At 39.5% G+C, this 20105-nt stretch overlaps 1 protein-coding gene across 1 annotated transcript in view; it reads right to left on the bottom strand.

Annotated features, from left to right (window-relative positions):
- LOC111588096 (MAGUK p55 subfamily member 7-like) overlaps window positions 1–20105 on the bottom strand; it is a 29664-nt gene that overhangs the window by 1386 nt on the left and 8173 nt on the right. The window contains exons 6-17 of the mRNA XM_055014600.1: window positions 19863–19997; window positions 16615–16696; window positions 16388–16473; window positions 13813–13890; window positions 12955–13151; window positions 11143–11201; window positions 10411–10455; window positions 5662–5835; window positions 3748–3828; window positions 3567–3660; window positions 3334–3442; window positions 68–211 (exon numbers count right to left, since the gene is read on the bottom strand). Of these exons, the coding sequence (XP_054870575.1) occupies window positions 68–211; window positions 3334–3442; window positions 3567–3660; window positions 3748–3828; window positions 5662–5835; window positions 10411–10455; window positions 11143–11201; window positions 12955–13151; window positions 13813–13890; window positions 16388–16473; window positions 16615–16696; window positions 19863–19997 (1284 nt within the window). The remainder of the gene's footprint in view (window positions 1–67; window positions 212–3333; window positions 3443–3566; window positions 3661–3747; window positions 3829–5661; window positions 5836–10410; window positions 10456–11142; window positions 11202–12954; window positions 13152–13812; window positions 13891–16387; window positions 16474–16614; window positions 16697–19862; window positions 19998–20105) is intronic.

A 20105-nucleotide genomic window follows, 5' to 3' on the forward strand; every position in this document is an offset into this window, starting at 1 on the left:
AAGCACTTGACTTCACACACACACGCACCTGGTGCAAGGTGTTGTTTATGTTGAATTATTTACTTACTGAGAAGATCCTGACCGGGTTAGCGTCTTCTTCATCGCAGACAAATTTAGCTCTCCGTCTGGTGACGCGCAGCTCCTCGATGCACGGAGGTTTCACAAACACCACGTATGGTTTGAATTCAGATGTGTACACTCGCTTTATTTTCTGTAAAGACAGAAAAAAAAAACAAAAAGGAGGTTAGATGAGTATACAAGTTATGGTACAATAGGTTGTACAAGTAATGTAAACTAGATGTCTTAAGTCCACAGCAGAAAAATGCAGGAAAACATCATTTACAACTATAGTGCATGGAGTGAAGCTACAAGCATTACGTCAGATGTAGCAAAAAGACAACCTGTAAGAGCTTAAAAGAAAAAAAATAAAGTTGTGTCGAAGATTGATTATTTTAATGGATTGTTTTTGCTTTAACTCATCATGATGAACTACATGTCAGTTGCACAATGTTACGGCTGTAGAAAAATGGCACCATCAATGTTTTGATTTTTTCGCTATGAGTCTCACTTTCCCTGTGATAGAAAATGAAGGCTTGCATTACGCCACAACGGAACTGTGTCTGCAATTGCACAACCAAAAAAGTAAAAGGATAGTATTTTTGTTCTCCCTGGTAGCTATCAGTAGCTTTTCTGAGGTAGCTGAAATGACAGATGGTGGAACAACTTTGGAGTAACAGTGAAAACTCTGGAAAGAAAAATAGCCCCGCTTTCGGAGGAGGCGAAGAAGGCAAAGAAGAAGTGTTAGAAACTGAGGTAAAACACCTCAGTTTCTTTATATACACTCATAGGGTGTATATAGAGATGTTTGAACCGTCCATGGCGTCGCCCATAGGTTTCCTGAACAGCAGTTTTGAAGCTCAGTTTGGTGGCTCTGGTATTTGCCATCTTAGAAAACCCTGACTGAGATCCTCATGATAGAAGGTGGGTGGAGCTGAGGTGGAGCACACAAATGTCTCTGGCCCATAGAGTGTCCTGTGATGGCAGCCATCTGTCGTTAACTCCGTCTATGCCGTTAGAAATGCATAAGTTTGAGTCTGAATACAATTCAAATGGGTGATTATATCAAAATTCAGCTCCTATATGATCATCATGAATGGGGAAACCAGCAACAGAGACTAAAACAGGTTTTTGTAGTAGTCTACAAGTTCTTTTCTGCTGTAAATTTGGGCATTTTAACATGGGGTTCTATAGAGAATGACACAGCTTTTAAAGCCAGCCTCAAGTGGACATTAGAGGAACTGCAGTTTTTGACATGTTTTTTAGCAATGGAGGTTGCTGCTTAGGTAAATGAAGAATGAACCTTTGACAGAGATTTGAGAGGGTTCAAAGCTTACGTTCAGTTGACATTATTTCTGCGAGATCAGTAAAGAACAAAACCTGCCCACTTATTATTACAATGCTTTACTTTTACTTCTATCATAACACAGACTTCGGGGTTTGTGTTCCAAACTGGGACTCTTGCAGTTGTTTCCAGTAGTCAGGCTGCAGCTGGTAGCTTTAATGCTAACACTAACACTGGCTACGACAAGAAGCCGAAAAATGAACAAGGAGCTTTAAGAAAACCCCAATCAGCCAGAAAAAATATCTATGATTGTTTTTTGGAACAAACCGACAAACATCTGGCTGCCAGCATCGCACAAAGCATTGCTCAAACTATGATTTTACTCCAAAAGCAATTAGGACTATTTTATAACTATTTAGTGGATGTGAAGCTCTGAAACTTGAGGATGGGAAATATTGAAAAATTTTCTGTTGTTTGGTGTGAGATCACTTATTGGCGATCATTCATTCAACAACACAGCATCCCATCCGTGTTTTACTCTCCTTGCATCTATACGTCACTATTGCATCCATTAGCTTTGTGTCTTCTGACTACCATACCTTTTTCCTCTGTTCTCCTTCTGCTTATCTTTTTTAGCTGGTGTCTCTTGCTCCGGATTTGCACATTTTTTGCCTGCTGTTGTTGCCCAGTGTTTACTGTTATCTCATTTGTTGTCTTTGTGTTTGTCACTGCTATCCTTTTCTCTTCTCCCTCACCCCATTTAGGTGAGGCAGATATCTGCTCTCCCTGAGCCTGGTTCTGCTGGAGGTTTATAATGTTAAAAGGGAGGCTTTTCTCTCCACTGTCGCCAAGTGCTTTCCCAGTGGGACGCATGTGGTTCATGGGATTTTTCTCTGTATTGTGTTACTATGAGCTCTTAACCTTATCATATGAAATGCCCTGAGATGACCTATGTATATGGGTGCTATAAAAATAGCTGTATTTAATAAGTGATATACAGGAAATAATCTACATCAGATCAACGGTAGTGGGGTCAATATATAATTGAGGGACTTTTGAACTGCATAGGATATATCACATACATATGTTTTTACTAAAAGTAAAAAAACTAAGGTTTTTTGTGATCATGTCCTTACAAATTCCATAATTATTTAGTACGGAAACAATCACTTATTAATAAAAAAATTACTGGATATCACAAAAATGTCACCTAATTAACCATCTGAGTTTAATAACAACCACCTTCTAATTAGCTAAACAATAATAAAATGAGCTCATTCAAAAATAGTTTTATTAAGTTGAAATAATCATGACAGATATTTATTTTTTGGCAATATATCAGATTTTATATGGAAAATAAAAAATTATATCTGTGTCCGAGAAATCACTGTCAACTAAGTTACCCAATACAAAAACACCTCTCAAGGAAGTGTGTTAATTCCAGATCACATGACCTGCTCCACATGATGTCATTTCTTCCTGAAGAAAAGACTGGCAAGACTCCAAGGCTTTCTGAGTTATTTAATATAAACTAGTGTGTGAGTCAAGGGTGGATTTATCACGTCAACAGGTTTACTACAATATTTTCATAAATAACTCTCAATTTCAATTTTACTCAATTGTATAAATAATAATTAGAAGAATCTTTCTCTGAAAATGCCATGTGGTGTTTGATTAGAATATAAGAAATGTTGATTTTAGGCCTGAAAACAACAAAAATGTCAACCATGATACCTGTCAACTATGTTACAAGTCCCACAATTATATATTGACCCAGTGGAAATCTCGGAAACTATTTAATATAAATATGTAATTTTATATTTCTGCCTTTCATCCACACTTTTCCTAACTTTGGACTTGTGAATCATTTCTAGGATTTGGACACTTCAGTTCGTAAACAGCAGGTCTTAATAAATTCACAAATGAATGCTTCTTTCTCTAACTTATGTGAACATGAATGCATTTATCTTGTTTCATATCACAACACTCACACTGGGGTGCACATCCAGCAGGCACACTTTGCCCTCAGCCATCATTCTGTGCACAGAGTCTAGACTTGTGCCATAGTAGTGGCCTCCATGACTCCCATATTCTATAAACCTGGAGGCAGAAACGGGGGGAGAATAAAGAAAGTAAGACAGCATAAAATGGTTGCCAGACAGCAGTAAGAATACTAGACTCTCATGAAAAAAGAAGAGAGAGTGAACAAAACACAATACAGAACCTATGATCCAGAATGAGCTCTTCAAACATGTGAACTGGCACGAAATGATAGTCCACCCCTTCGCTTTCCTGCCTCCTCTTCTCACGGGTGGTGTCTGGAGGAGAAGAGGATGGGAGACTTTTTTAAAAGATGAAAAGTGGCGATGAAGGTGACAGATATGAAACTGAGGTGTCAGTCTTACACGGCACAGTGACGCCATAGCGGTCGGGGTTGGAGATCAGCAGCCTCCTCTTCAGTTCATTAACGCCAACGCCGCTGGGCCCTTGAGACAAACATCAAAACGCTGTGTTCTGCATGCGGGTATTCATTCCCAATATCCCTGTGTGTACTAATGTTTTCCTCAAGACAAGCCCAACATCAAATAACGCATCTGTCTTTATCATCATCAGAGGAGGAGAAGGAGAGCGAGAGAAAGTCAGACAGACAGACAGACAGACAGACAGAGCTCTGATTTCATTCTGATTCACTCTGAAAACGATTCTCCAACCAGCCTCTGTCTATCGAACATTTAATGCTCCTATACCCTCTGGAAAATCCATAGCATCACATCTAAATGTCACATCTGCGAAGCCACACAGTATCAGTGTCATTATAGTGTAGGATGCACAGGATGAAGCGCACACACACACACACACACACACACACACACACACACACACACACACACACACACACACACACACACACACACACACACACTGCAGCATCTGGGATTTTCTTCTAGTGCAGGTTACTGCAGCCCAGATTGCATCAGACTCTAATGGAGCGCTGTCTGAAAGTAGGATTCCTGACATACCTGCCTTTTCCATCACTGGGTTGCATGAGCTCGATACATTACAAAATATCAGGTTTATGGACTCTCTGCTGTTACAATGCTAATGTGTTTCACAGCTGCGCCACAAAACTGGAGAGGAGCATCATCAGGCTGTGTGGATACTTTCTTCTGACCCGTTTTTTTAGGGAGTTACATGATCTGTAGGGCTTAAAGTGGCTGGCAGTCACTTTCACCAACTTTCCTGGGGCATAACGGTCTATTGTTTCATTCAAAGTGAGCATGCAGTGCAAACAGAAAGGATCTATTTCCAACCTGGTCAAACATCATCCAGCTGGTCCTGGTTTAGTGATCCAGGTTTTGGTTTTCCTGTCTATAACTTTCATTGCCAATAAGCCATATATTCTTAATGATGACCTCCGGTCAATGAAGAGCCTTCACAGCAGACAGTAAAACGTAATCCAGAGTCGGGGTAAGCTCCAACTCAATTAAAGACGTCTAAATCTAAATCCAAGCTGTCTTAACTGTTCCAGCTTGATGATGGAGCACTTGGCTGACATTATGAGGGATCTTATTCACAATCCACTCATCTCTTTCTCTGTATTCATCCATCATTTATCTCTTCTATATCTGTTTTTATTTTTGCACCTCTTCATTTCTGTGTCTCGTCTCTCTGCCGTCCACCTACAAATTTCTTCCCCTCCTCTTTCTTCCCTCTGTGTCTTGCCTTTCTTCTATATCTATGACCTGCAGTTGTATCGTAACATGACATTGAAAAGGCCTTCAGTGGGGCTCAATGTTAAATACCCTGGGGAGAGATATAGCTCAAAAATACATAGAGCAGGCCTCCAGGATTGGCAGGGAAGTGGATTTGGGGTGGGCCACTAGGTAACTTAAGAGAACACAATATATTCTGACTTGGAGTTTTCTGACAGTGTTTACGTGGTTCTGATGGGAAAGGATTGTTCATGCACTCAGGACTGGGAACATAAATCTTCATCAATGCATTGCTTTTTCTTTTGATCAACAACAGCTTCAGTAATGTTGTCCTGTTCCTGAGTGGTATCACGGTATTTTGAATTTGTGCATGGTCAACAAAAAAAAAGCAGCTGGATAATATAAAACAGGATACAAGTGACCACAGCACAACCATTCTGTACATATTACCACAGTTACTGAGACGTCATATATAGGAATATTATAGTCTGTTAAGCACACAGTACTTTCCTATTGAGGAACACAGCATAAGTATCTATTTTACAAGAGCTTGGCGTTGTTCTTTTCCTGTCTCTTTATGCAGCTGTATTTTTAGCTCATACATACCAACCAGGACGACCAGACGGTGTCTGTCCTTTGGTTCTCTGTGGTACCTCATCACCTCGATGTAGGTAGGTGGACAGATGGAGCCATGTACCCCAGTGCTCCACCTCCTGAACCGAGCTGCTTCTGTAGCCCAGCTGGCCTTTCTGCCCAGTCGGAAACTTCTTCTTAAACCAGCTGGAAATGAAATAAAGAGACTTCAGATCTGTCAGGTGTATTACTGTGTTATACTCCTCTGACCTTACAGTTGGAGCGCAAGAGCGATTGGGTGGTAAATGTGCTCCGTTGAACTAATTGTCCACACCTGATATAAAAGTGTGCCTGGGGAGGGTTGCACTGTGAAGCCTCTCCTGCCATTGGAGCTCATTGTGCTCTAATGGCTGCTTATGTTTCTGCACTTGATCCTAAAGATGTTAGCTTCAAGATGCAGTCTGTGACACTGAGAACCTTTGAATGTCAGTAGAACATTAGCAGTTCAGACCAAAACAAACTGGTGTATTGGTCACTTACAACCCGGAAAGGTTACGTACACAAGAGCTAACAATCCAGCCACAATCATTGGTCCATGCCAGTATTGTAAAATACACTGAATATGGAGAGCCATGATGAGTTGTTATTAATTTGTAGCGTTTGGTCACTTAACTTGTCTCTGCTGTGATTCGTGTGTATGAAAACAGACACATACACAATGGAGCAGAAAGGACATAAAACTGAGAAGACGAAGTGAAGAAGAGCCACAAAACAGAAGCGAAGACTCTCACACTGAGCTGAAATGGAAAAAAGTGCACATAAATTAGGCAAATAACAACTAAAATGCTTTGTTTTGAGATTTATTTTCTTTTTAGGGGTCTTGGATTGTATGATCAGTCTATAAATGTGGATTGGAGCAACAGTTTCAAAGGGAGGGACTCATATGCACTAATGTACACTAATACGCACATCTGGCTGGACCAGTTGCCAAAACATAAAACAGAAGCTTGGGTTGCAACACATGTAGAGGGGTTATGACGTCACTCTCTGCCAAGGATGTTGTTGAAGCCAGTTAGCTGTGAAAGTAAGGACTGATCTTTGCCTCGTCTTGTGTTCCACAGGGAAAGGCAAACTGTTTTTTGACCGCTAAGGCAGAAGGTTCCTGCAGCAGTTGCAGGCTCTGTGAGTACTTGTTTGTGGTGTATTATGAACAATGTCTGAGCTTAATTATCTATATAAAAAAAATAAATAAAACAAGTGTTCAATGGCAAGTTTTGTCTTGGCCTCTGATTGAGAGACCACAGCACAGCACATCATAAAAATCATCCAAGTGCAGTATCTCAGTGGATCTAAGTGTTTTACAGATGTCATCGGTCCACTTTATCTTCACATAGCAGATGGCTGTTTTCTGCCACATTAATACTATCAAAATAGTATTTAGTATAGTTCAAAATCGAATTATTTATTGAAGCAAAACTTTAATTTTTGTAAATCCTGGTACCAGCCTCACCTTTATGTTGCAGCTCATGAACCAGGTCATAACAACTCAGTTCTAAACCTTTTTGTAATTAATTTTGACTACTTGAAGAGGGGCAACATGGTATGCAGTTATGAATGTAGTTCAACTGTAACAATAGCATTCATTTGGAGTCACATTTCTATGAAATGCAGAAAAATTATTCACGTTCCTTTTCATCTGTTCTAATACTACTTTAATTATTAAGGTAAATATCTAGCTCTACTGAGTTTATAAGCTAGTTTCTAACTTTGTCTGTCTTCCTTTTTATTTTGAGCAGTTTGGTTCGAATACAGAGGCTCTCTACAGTTTTTTGGTTAATGCTTTGTGTGACTGGAAACGAGGCTCAAAACAGTAAAATTTGGAAAGCAGTATAGCTGAAATAAATTAAAAATGGTTTGTAGAGATAACACCATGGATTCAGCACCATGAGTGTTCCCTCATTTCAGTCATTTTAAATATACAAATATAAATCAGTGCACCCACACAATGAAGCTGTACAAACAGAAGAAAGTGGAATTTTTGTCTTGATCCAAAAACACTAAAACCAGGTAATATCCAGCCATGTTGGAGGTCTACTTATTCTGTTTTAATTTAATCTTGTTGTGATTTTCCAAAATTCACCAATCCATTTACCATTCCACATCCATTTAACATTGCTTCTAGTGGGTCACTGCACAAACTTTACTCGACTAGAAGGACAAACACTAGACCTCTTGTCTTATACGGTGACAGAATGGAGAGCCACAGCAGGAAAGGGAAACAGATTATAAGGGTACACCATTTAAGAAGCCGTTAACGCTGCCACCCAAACTGTGGTGTCGAGCACCATCCTGAACAGCACACATCTCAATCACGAGACAACAACTCAGTCTGTCACGCATCGCTGCTATCCTGTCTGACGTCCAGCTCCTGCCATGCGACTGTGGTCAGGCCTGACTTGGCAGACTCCCCCTCGTTCATGATTTTAACTGCTACTAAGTGAAGGTGCCAGACTTTCTTTGACGTCAGCCTTAATTTCACTTTGTAAGCATATCTATCCATTTCCTCTCTGGGCTTCAGCCTGAGCAACATACCACTACGGAGTAGAGATCTCAAACTTTTGTTTACATGGGATTTAAATTGATGAGTTCACTCAGACAGCAAAAGAAGCCTTATTTCCTAGAATCAAATCAGGTCTAAGGGAAAACATCTTGTAATTGTCAATCTTGAGTAATTCTGGCAGTGAAATTCTCATCTGTGACTGAAAATGCTCTCAGCCGTACATTTTTGGAAACACTACAAGATATTTGTACTTTCCTGGGCAGCATGAAGTAAGAGTGAAATAAGAGATAAGACAGAGGAGAGGTCTAGCAAACACCATGTCATAAGTTGGGTCTGAGCCTTTTATGTCAAAATGAAGTGAGCCTTAACCAGCAGTACAAAGGAGTCGGATTTAAGATTGAGCGTGTTTGTAGTCCTCTTTAAAGACACAAAAGGGCACCTACAAAATACTGAATGTTTTATTATTTAAAGGAGCAGCACGTAGGAGTCAGTGTAACTGATTAGTAGAAATGTATTCATAACTGTGTTTTCATTAATGCTGCAGTTGGCAGAAATCTGGGGAAAAAAATCTGTTCTAAGCCCATCCAAACAAGCAAATATGAGCTTCAAATGCACAAAGATAGTCAAGCTAAAACAAATTAATTTGTGGCTTCAAATGGGATTCAAATGCTGCTCTTACAAATCCTGCATCTAACCTATTGTGTCACAGCATCCTTTTCTTACCAGGGACTTCGCTGCCATTTACACTGTCTTATCTGATCATTTGAAAACCCTGTGATTTGCTACAAGCTAACGGTTAGGCTAGTTTAGCTACTTTAGCAAGTAGCTAGTAAGTAAATCTGTAGCTACAACAAGTCATCAAAATTACTTTAAATATATTTTATATTATGCGTCATATAATAAATAAATCAACAATTACCTATGAGAAGTTTATAGAATTAGTTTTTTAATATCCAAAATATAAAGTGAGGCTTTGTTAGCTTAGCGTAAACAAACAGCTAGCCTTCTCACTCTAAAAGTGACAGAAAAAACAACTACAAATTCCGCTAATTTAGTCAAGTTCAGCTATTTTACTCATCAAAAATACTTTGAAGTGATTTTTTTAATATACATTTGTCATGTATGTAATAATTAAACAATTAAAACTGAGAGTTTGAATTTTGGAGTGTTTTTTATTATTTCTAAATGTGAAGTGAGTGCTTAGCTTAGCTTATTGATTGGGAACAAGGGAAACAACTAACTTTCTCACTACAAGTAGCCAAAAAAGATGACTCCAAATCTTCCTAATTAACTTTTACATCTTAAAAAAACACCAAGTTGGATTTTACAGGAGGTTATGTGGTTTGTCTTGCTTACAGGCTCTTTTGTTAAGCTAGGTTAGGTGGCTGCTGACTTTAGCTTATTCCATATTTAATGGAAGTACACTAGAGTGGGATCTCGTCGTCTAATTCTTCACAAGAGCTTAAATAAGAGTCCTTCCAAAAAAAATCTATATTTTTGAATATTACTTAAAGGACAGACAAATAACCCTAAAGTATCTTTTAAAAAATCTGTCAAGGACAAGCCTGTTTCTCCCCTTGTCACCTGGTTTTTACTTGTGTATTTACATATACATACTCATTACCCCACCATGACCAATCTCTATTATTCACTTTATGTCTGATTATTCTACATGTAGACATTTACTCAAGAAAGCTTTAAAACCAGACAAAGAGGAAACGAAAGTCTGAACCTCGTCCGCAGGTGGAATTTGGCCTGACATAAGATGAAATGCATATTATTTAATGACCCTTATTCAGGATAAAATGCAGCATCTGTAATTACCTTACTTTGTATCGATGTAAAGAGCCTTTTTTCAATCAGCCATAAGTGCATGCCCCCATACAAGCATCTTGCAGCACTCAAATGCACACAAGCACATCATATCCAATCCACGGGATCAAGACAAATGGGATAAATGGGACGGCTAAGACCACAGTCCTCCCCTCTAAATCTCTAAACCACAAAACTACATCATCACATGAGCTGCTTTTTACTGTAAATACAACCAGGGTCTCCTTTTCTTACTGTTTTTTCCCTCCATCTATTTTTGTTCCTAAATCCAAGTATGTGTGTTGTTGTTAGCTGTCATGTTCAATCTCCCTGAGCTGTATTATCTTGCATCACACTGGTCCCTTTGCAGTATCAGTGGGATTAGAGTGGTACAAGGGAAAACATCTCACCAACGTGGATCCCTGTTATAGCTCTGTAGTCGACATCCTCCGTGACTGGAAAAACAGGAAGAGAGATGAGGAAAGAGTGAAGAAATCGTGGATGCAAAACCACAAGGGGACAGCATGTGTTGCTCAGAAATTTCATCCCCAAAGTATTTGCAAATGTTCTGACCCAAATGTCTTAATTTGTTGCTTTGAAATTCTAATAATAGTTTTAGTTAGAAATGATACCCATCATTTTTGGGGCATTATTAACTACCTTACTCTTAAAAAGTGATAGCAAGTGAAAAACTGAAGCACAATGTAGGAGGTCAGGTCAGTTAACAGATACTTTAAACCAACAGCAGAACAATTCACAGAACTGTCTCAGCAGTTTGGAAATATGGAGCAGTGACTATTATCGTTGGACAGCTCAACTATTTAAATCTTTTAAAACCTCAAACCAGAACCTTAAATTTGCACGTGTATCATATCAAGTCAATTATGCTGAAGGCATGTTTACAAAAGCAAACGCAGACTGACAGTACCTGGCTGCTCATCTGTGGAGCATGTGGAGAAAACAAGAGATGTTAGTGCAAGAGTAGGGCAGCCGAGCTCACCCATGACCCTAACCTTCACCATGACCTTCAGACATGCCCTTTAACCTCTCAGCTTACCGCTAAAGAACCTCTAATATGTTTATTGGACAGTGTTTTATGTTTTCCAGGTGTGGTGAGTTTATAGACGACGCCGGTTCGTCACCTGGTGGTTTGACTCTTCGAGGCTTGAACAGAGCTTGGGGTCGCTGTAGCGCAACTCTTCTGTAGAAACACAAACAAAGCAAGGCAGAGTCAAAGCGAGATAGAGTTCAAACGCCTCCCAGAGCTTTGTTGGTAAAGTGTGGGTCATTCTGCCTCAATTCACCGAATGCTCCACATCTAACCATCTTCAATTGAGTCGGCCATGTGTAAAATGTGAGGTCATACCTAACATTAGTTTTTGAGGATCTCGATTTTTATATAGTTTTCCTCTTGCCATGCTGTGGAGCAACGTTTGCAGCACCATAACTTCAGAAATAATGTAGCTGAAGTCCTGAAATTTTCCACGCTCATTGATATATACATATGGTCTTCAATAGTACAACCTGCTTTGGTAGAAAAATACAAATCAGTTATATGATGGTGTCAATTTGGCCAAAAAACTCGGATATTTTGCCAGCCGTAAAACCTTTATTTTTCATCCAAAGAGAATGCCATAACTGGAGAAATAATGTAACTAGAGTCCTGGTGCCACTATATATAAAATCATTTGAAGCATTATAAGTTGGAAAACAACCGGCAGCAGCAGTAATGCGGGTGTTGTATCGAACCGTCGTGGTGAAGAGGGAGCTAAGCCACAAGGCGAAGCTATTGATTTACCAGACCATCTACGTTCCAACCCTCACCTATGGTCATGAGCTCTGGGTAGTGAATGAAACAACAAGATCGCCGGTACAAGCAGCGGAAATGAGCTTCCTCCGCAGGGTGGCTGGGCTCAGCCTTAGAGATAGGGTGAGTAGCTCAGATATTCGGAGGGAGCTTGGAGTACAGCCACTGCTCCTTCGCGTTTAAAGGAGCCAGTTGAGGTGGTTTGGCCATCTGATTTGGATGCCTCCGGGGAGACTTCCTTTAGAGGTTTTCTGAACACATCCGCCTGGAAGAAGACCCCGGGGTAGACCCAGAACTCGCTGGAGGGATAATGTATCTCGTCTGGCCTGGGAACGCCTTGGGATTCCCAAGGAAGAGCTGGAAAGAATTGCTGGGGTGAAGAACGTCTGGAATGACCTGCTTCATCTGCTGCCTCCGCAACCCAGCCCCGGATGAGTGGAAGACAATGGATGGATGGATGGAAGTTGGAAAATCATGATTTTTCTTTTCGTTCAGTAACAATAGTATATAACCCTTCCAGTTGGACCCACCATTGGAGTGTTTTCACCTATCATATCTGCTCACTGGTTGCTCTAATAATGGCCATAAATGCAAAAAACATAAGTTTAGTAACTTTTTTCTCATAAAGTTTGCCTCCGATTGGCATTTTACTCGACATTTTAAGGCTCCTATTGGTGCAAATCACAGGGGACAAAGGTTTTGTGGCTAGTTAAATATTGTAACAGACAGAAACAGTGAAATCTTTTGACCAAATTTGCACCCTCATATACCTGGTTTGTATTATTCTATCAAAGTAAGGTTGTACAATTTAAGACCGCGTGTACATATCAATGAGCCTGCAAAATTTCAGGACTCCAAATACATAATTTCTCAAATTATGGTGCTTCAAATATTACATCACAGATTGCCTCAAAGAGCGTGATGCAAAAATCAACATGACTCCACCATCTTTAAGAATTTTTAAGTCACAAACTAATGTTACCTATGACCCTAGATTTTACACATGGTTTCCTCAGTAATATTCGTATGCGTACAAAGAAACTCAGACAAATATGAGATCAGGTCAGGGTGAACGCTTGTTTTTTTTAAATATGGTGAAATGAGGTGGAATGACCTGTGTGTGACTTAAAAGCATAAAAGTAATCACCTTTCATGCAGCTGCTGCGATGGGATGAGGCCGGCCCGACTGTTGCTGTCCCCGACATGACAGGCCTGCCACCAGGTGTCATCTTCAGTGCTCACAATCTGAAGGACGTCGCCTCTTTTAAAGGCCACAGCAGCATCCTTGCACGGGATGGTTGGATCCTCGCTGGGATCGTAGTCAAACAGAGCTCGCACAAAGAGCTGAGGAAAGAAATCCATCACTTTTTTTCAAACAGACAAACTGGTAGCAAATGGAAAATACACGTTCTTTTTAAATTTTTTATTCATGTTTGTCTGTTTCCAGTGCAGCCTCATGAACGTCTGTATCCTGGCATCTTTTATTCTGGTGTTTCTTCACATAGGTTGGTGTCATTTTTTGAGATACGACCACAATCACTGAAAATAATTTGTCTTAATCCGTAGCAAATGCTCCCTGCTTTAACAGTTTCCAGCTTGGACATCGTCTCCGTGTATGCGGTAGCGGCCTAGCTGTAATTCTTTCTAAACAAAAGATGGCGGAACTTGAAAATTTCCACATAAGGCGTATGGATTCATTGTTAATGTTCAATTGAGGTGATACGGCTCAAGTGTTTAAATGACAACAAGCTGCATATTGTAATGAAGTTAGTCTGGGCCTCATCCTTGATTGTCTGAACTGATGTTACTTCTTGAGAGCCACACTGCGGTAGTGACAGCATTGTGGCAGAAACACAGAATTTAACCAGACACACGAGGTACCACTGATTTCTTCTCTCTTTACTGAAACCAGGCGGGCAGCTTTCCCCTTGCGACCACATTGCATGCATATATTTAAAAAAGCACAAAGCACATGAATATGCGCGACAGTTAATATTTACTGTACCTTTTCCTTATCTGTTGGCTCTTCCTCTGTGCATAATGCAGGAATGATCTTGAATTTGACTTCACTCTTGGAACGAGCCTACACAGAAACAGGGACATAAGAGAAACAGTTTGGTATTTTGGCAAGCATATTAAACCGCAGACCTGTGGGGAGCTGAGAGGACAGACTGTATATCAAAGATGGCTGTAGCCACTGTGACATTACTCTTTGATTTGTGGACCAATGTTTGGAAGCCTTGAGCTCTAGCGAGGGCTGGATCTGACTCAGAAACTTACAATCATACAATAGCCCCACCCTTAAAAATACCCTGCTTTATTGTCTATTTTGTTACTCTCCCAAGGAACGCAGCAGAGTTATGTGACGATTGGTGCCGGTTTGTCCATCCATTTGCCTGTCCGTCTGTCTGTTCGCAACATTGCTCAAAAACGGACAAATGGATGTGGATGAAATTTTCAGGGAAGGTCAGAAATTACAGTAGGACCAAGTGATTAGATTTTGGCAGTGATGTGGCTTATAGTCTGGACCCACAGATTTGTTGAAGATTTGCATATCATTGCAAGATACTGGCACGGCGTCATGGTAACTATGACTACAAGTGGGTGTTTCCGAGTCCCATCAATTCCTACATATTTAAGTCACGTGATTCTGTATCTGTACATAACGTAAACATGCATAACACACGCCTGCGTTCAGCGCAAGGTCATTTTGTTTGTGGGTACATCTATATTAAATGGCCACATTCTATAGTGTCGTGATTACTGCCACAAATTTTTTTAAGGTTTTCATGATACTGAGCAGACTTGGCAGAGTACTGTGCTCTCAGTGTGCTTTTCTTGATCTAAATGGGATCATAAGTTGCCAATTGAACATCATGCTTTATTGAAGGAGACTTGAAGCTAGCAAATGAGATAATAAACTCAAAAGAAAAATGTTTACTTGGGTGCAAATCAAATGAGAAGTAGGGTTATTTTCTCATAGACTTCTATACAATCTAACTTCTTTTTGCAACCAGAGGAGTCGCCCCCTGCTGGCTGATAGAAATTTTGCAGGTTTAAGCTACTTTTAAAACCGGGAGGCTACATCCATCTTTTATAGACAGTGTATGGTTGGGAGATGAAGATCAATACAACTCTAATGTTAAATATGAAGATTAGCAACAGAAGAAACAACTGGTTCTAAGAGTTTAAAAATGGTTTGTAGAGATAACACCATGGATTCAGCACCATGAGTGTTCCCTCATTTCAGTCATATACAAGTATTAATCAGTGCACCCACACTTATGTTGCTCTCACAGCATAAAGAGGATTTTTTGTCTTGATCCAGAAATGCTAAAACCAGGTAATATTCATCCATGTTGGAAGTCTATTTATTCAGTTTTAATTTGCTCTTGTTTTGATTTTCCAAAATTCACCAATCCATTTACCATTCAACATCCATTTATCATTCCTTCTAGTGGGTCACTGCATAAACTTTACGCGATTAGAAGGACAGACACTAGTTACAAAATGTTTTAAAAAGTCCACTTCCCTGCATTTTTAAAAGATGACTTAATACCATATTTATTTAATTTGTTCAACATGTACAAACATTGAAGTGTAGTTTATTTGTGGATTCTTTTTCTTGTTTCCAGCTTAGATAAGCTAAGTGGACTGTCTTCTGTCTGTAACATCATATTCCTTTAAAGGTTGAGACTTGATGTTTTCTTACAGTCAACGACTATCATGAAAAGACTCGAGTCAAACCACTAATTAATCCTACAAAATATTTGCTGGAATAGCTACGGTCTGATATATCTTTTTCCTCTTTGCCATGTATCTCCATTGCTGCCCAAAGACATCAATGAGTTACACAATTGCACTAAATTGTCCCAATATTGCCATGAACACAACTACAGTGTATTGTAGCTAGTTTTCAAACAGTCAGTGACATACCAGTCCTAGATAAATTTGCTACTTCCTTCTGATTGAGAAACATTTGTCAGAAACCACCAACTGTGTGAGCAAATCGCTACTTTGTTTCAGAAATGACACTGTACAGTATGTTTGTGACATAATTTTAAAGCTTTAGACATACAACAGGAAAAGATGGACTTGAAGATAAGAGCCACTCACATAAAAGACAATTTGAGAAGTGACGAAACTTTGTTATAGAAGACTGCAATGGGATTTTAGACCAGGTGCTACTGAGAAATGTATGAAATTTGTACTTACTGTCTTGAATAACTGTAATTCTTGTGAATGTTTTTGTAATTTGGCTACTTTATTACAAACAGGTATGCATCTCTGTTAATACTACAGAGTAAAATAACATGTTTTCCCTGAAGGACAGAAGAAGACACAAAATCAATGAAACTTTATATTGCGTAGGTGTTTGAGGGAGTTGGATTAAGAAAACAGCCCCTCGCAGGGCTCCACTTTGTTGGTTTTGGCCTTTCATAAGATTTGTTGACAATCATAAAAGTATGAAACAATGCAAGCTTTATGCTTTAGGAAGATGATAAAAGAAAAGGATTAGAGCAAAAGAGGGAAAGGAGACACTGAAGAGAACTATGAGACTGAATAGAAGTGAGACTGACCAGTAGAGGAAGGATTTCTTTTGGCTTCCTGTGCTGCAGTGAGACTCCGTTCACTTCTTTAAGTTCGTCTCCTTCATGGATCAGGCCTTTAAAGCGTTGGAAATACACATGGAAATATTATACCACATGCTCTGCTTTAGAACATTTACTTACAGTCACTGCAATGCTGCTTAAACATCCAGTGAAGTACAAAGAAGTACAGTTTAACTGAGAGTTTATCAGCTTACCGCTTTTATCAGCTGCACCTCCTTTCATGATTCTTGCCACAACGATTGCCCCGGTGGATTCATCCCTCTTAATTGTTGCCCCCTTGAGGATGCCGATTAGTGAATAAACGGACAAAGCAGAGAGACAAAGAGGTCAAACAATGGAGAGTAGAAATAACATGCTGGTTTTATTACAGCCCAGACAAGCTTTTTATTTAGAGTTGCTTCATTCCAGCGAAGGTTATTTGTATCAAGACGGGACCATTTAGCCGGCTGCCTTCATGTAACACACAAAGCGCTGGAAAGGGTTATCCAAATCAGCATTATTTTCAGCATATGTTATTAATGTGGAGTAAATCGCAATGGAAAGAGCATCTTATGTAGTTGACTACAATCAGCTCTTGCTCGGGTGTAACCCCGTTGTCTGGAAAACGGGAACATGCTGGATCGATCAAAGAGAACATGTCAGAAAAAGGTCAGTCCCCTTCCAATCTAGTTTTGGGATCAATACAAAAGTATGTTCCCCATTATTGGTATAAAAGGGCCTTTTGGAAGCATAGCCGCTAACACACACACACACTGCACAGTTGTCCATTAAGTAAATGATTCCATTATTTACCCCAAATCATATTTTTCTTAAAAAAGATAAAGCCCATACTTGCCATGAGGGTTACATTTTTGGCATGTTTGTTTTTTAGTGAGCAGGATATCTCAAAAACCTGTCAACAGTTTTCACTGAAATTAGTTGGAAAGTAAAGCCATGGGGTAGAAAACAAATGCCTAATTTTTGATGTGGATCCAGGAATTTTTAAAAGGAATTTTAACCTTGCATTTGAGGGCACTTTTCAATGTTTCTGCCATTTTTTAAAAATAAACTCTTGGGCCTACTTGATTGGGACAAATCTGGCACATGTACCCCATTGCTTTTCACCACTGCATGCGTTCTGTGCTGTTCTTCATCCAAGTTCACCTAAAAAAAACTTTTTTCATCATTAAAATAACAAATTTAGAGGATTTGGGGTATTGGCGAAGGTATGCATTCTTTGTAGTCTCGCTGATTTTCTGTCCAGTTTCTCTTGATCCAGGAAATATCCTGAAATAAGTGACAATGACATGGAACAAGGTGGAATAACGCGGATCATTCCAGTAGCATCAAGAAAATGAGCTATGACTGAAAACCTTGAAACTAGTTGATCTACATGAGAAGCTGGAAAGAAATCATCCCAATCCATTTAAATGTGCAGCGCTGCTTTAAATACTTCAATAAGAAGCATATTTCTTGCATTGAGACGCTGTCGGTACACATGCTTACACACTATGCATGCATGCACGCAACATCACTGAAGCTATGTTGTGCATTACGGCAGATATATGGCAACAAAGACACGGAATAATTGACTCAGTACATTCCTGGTTGGAGAAAGCGGCCCAGAGTTGCAGCCCAGAGGCAAAGGTGATCCAGGCTGCAGCAGGAACATTCGCTGAAGTTTCCTGTCGTGTTTCCTGTCAAAGGCTTTCGTCTTGCTACACCTTGGCATACATGGGTTTAGCAGTCACGGCGCTTGACAACATGACATAAATTCAGTCTCGAGAGAGAAATACGACTTCGAGGCTCTTGGATATGTTCGTGGCTTGAAACTGCCCGTGCATGTCAGTTATGGTGGTGGGACAAATTACACATTTTTAAAGGAAGTTGCCCTGTTACATGGTTGTTTAAACTTCAGTTGCTTGCATTTGTGTTTGCTATGAGGAACAGGTAGATTATATTAGAAACAGGCTGGTATGCAGTACAGCGACAGAAAGAATTCACTTTTTTTTGTGTTTATGTTGTTGTAACTGGAAACTTATGAATCTCTGTCTGTAAAATTTCAAATCCCTTTAGAGTCATTGATTGAACCCCTGAAAACTCACTTTTGTGCATCAAAGTTACATATTTGGAAGTTTTTTCCATGAAAACACTCCCTTCTTGCATTAAAATGGCCTAGATGTAACTCTCCAGTGTTGCCTCTTTAAGAGTGTATGAAGGTCCTACTTCTCTCCAACCATCCTCCGCCAGTCACTGCAGCTGGAGCACACCAGCTCAGTTATGACAGTGCTTGTAATATTGAGATAATTCAACTATGCATCCTTAAATCAGAAACTTATTCTGAAGAATGATGATGATAAATGATACAGAAAGTCCCACCCTGCACACACAAATTTGTTTGACCACTTTCATGGTTTGTGCAGCTGTGGGCCAAAAGAGAGACAATATTGATTAGTTTAAAGAAATTTCCCAGAAGTCACATTATGCTAATAGGCAAAATGTTATCTTGAGTGACATCATTTCAAGGCATTTAATGTTTCCTATAAACTGTCATTAATATGGAACTGTATAGTAGGTCTGAACAATGAATCAATTTCAGATTGAAATTGCATTGAATTAGCAGTAATTTAATTAGTAAATTCACAGGATATACACTATACAGTTTATCTGATCCAAGGTTTAAACTGTCTTATCAATGGTTTTACAAATTCATCCCCTTAACTTGTGTCAAGGTCGCACTTTTGAGCTTATAAATTATATTATTTATATTAAAAAATATATTGAAAATCAAACTGCACCATCACAATCAGAGATTTTCTCCAAATAGTTCAGCTCTACTATATGGGTCATGTGCTGTCAACAAAATACTACCAGGACATTGTAATGGAAGCAGTACATTTGCAAGAACCAGAGGGTTACAGCTCTGACTATTCCAAAAGATAAATGTGCCCCCTGTACTTCCAGTATGAGTAGTATAAGGCTGTGGTGTATTCATCTTCTTCCAGCAGTTGATTATCTTAGTTGCTTAGGACCTTGGATTGCAATTTAAAGGGCTGTTAACCCTTTGATGCACAGTGTGTGTCAGGAGATACCCATTTTTTCCATTGTGTTTGGGTCATTTTTGAGCCATGTTGCACATCAGAGGGTTAATACAGTTCCTGCTTGCACCATTGTTTTGGTATTGCTCTTCCTCGTTAGGTCTTTGTTTTGCAATAGAGGTTGAAAATTGCCACTACTACAAATCCTGGTGAAATGGTCTGAATGTTCAAATGTTCAATGAACATCTTCAAAAAGTTGGAGAAAAGACTTTCACTTTTAAACTAAATCTGAATGTCTTTTCATTGGTGTTAATAGCCATCCTTTAAACATCTTTTCAACAGCAAAAACTCAGTTAAATGACATTACTCCCATGTCTAGCTGTATGGCTCCATTTTAACTTGACTTGCCTAAAGCAGATACTGACCAGAGGCTCTTTGGTTTTGACCAAACTGACAATTTTCACCGAATCCTCCTCGTCGTCCAGAACATCATCAGGTATCGGTGGCAGAGCAGGTTCAAAGTCTCTCTGAGCTACAGCGTCATGGACACACAGGAGACTCTGTGAAGGAAATACAGTGAAGATGGTGATCTGTGTTCAGGTATGTGACTGAATTCTCAGGTCTAAAGAAAAGACTGCGCGGAGAATCCTTTAATTAATCTAACACTG

The sequence above is a fragment of the Amphiprion ocellaris genome, chromosome 10 (assembly GCF_022539595.1).
Source record: "Amphiprion ocellaris isolate individual 3 ecotype Okinawa chromosome 10, ASM2253959v1, whole genome shotgun sequence".
Taxonomy (NCBI): domain Eukaryota; kingdom Metazoa; phylum Chordata; class Actinopteri; family Pomacentridae; genus Amphiprion; species Amphiprion ocellaris.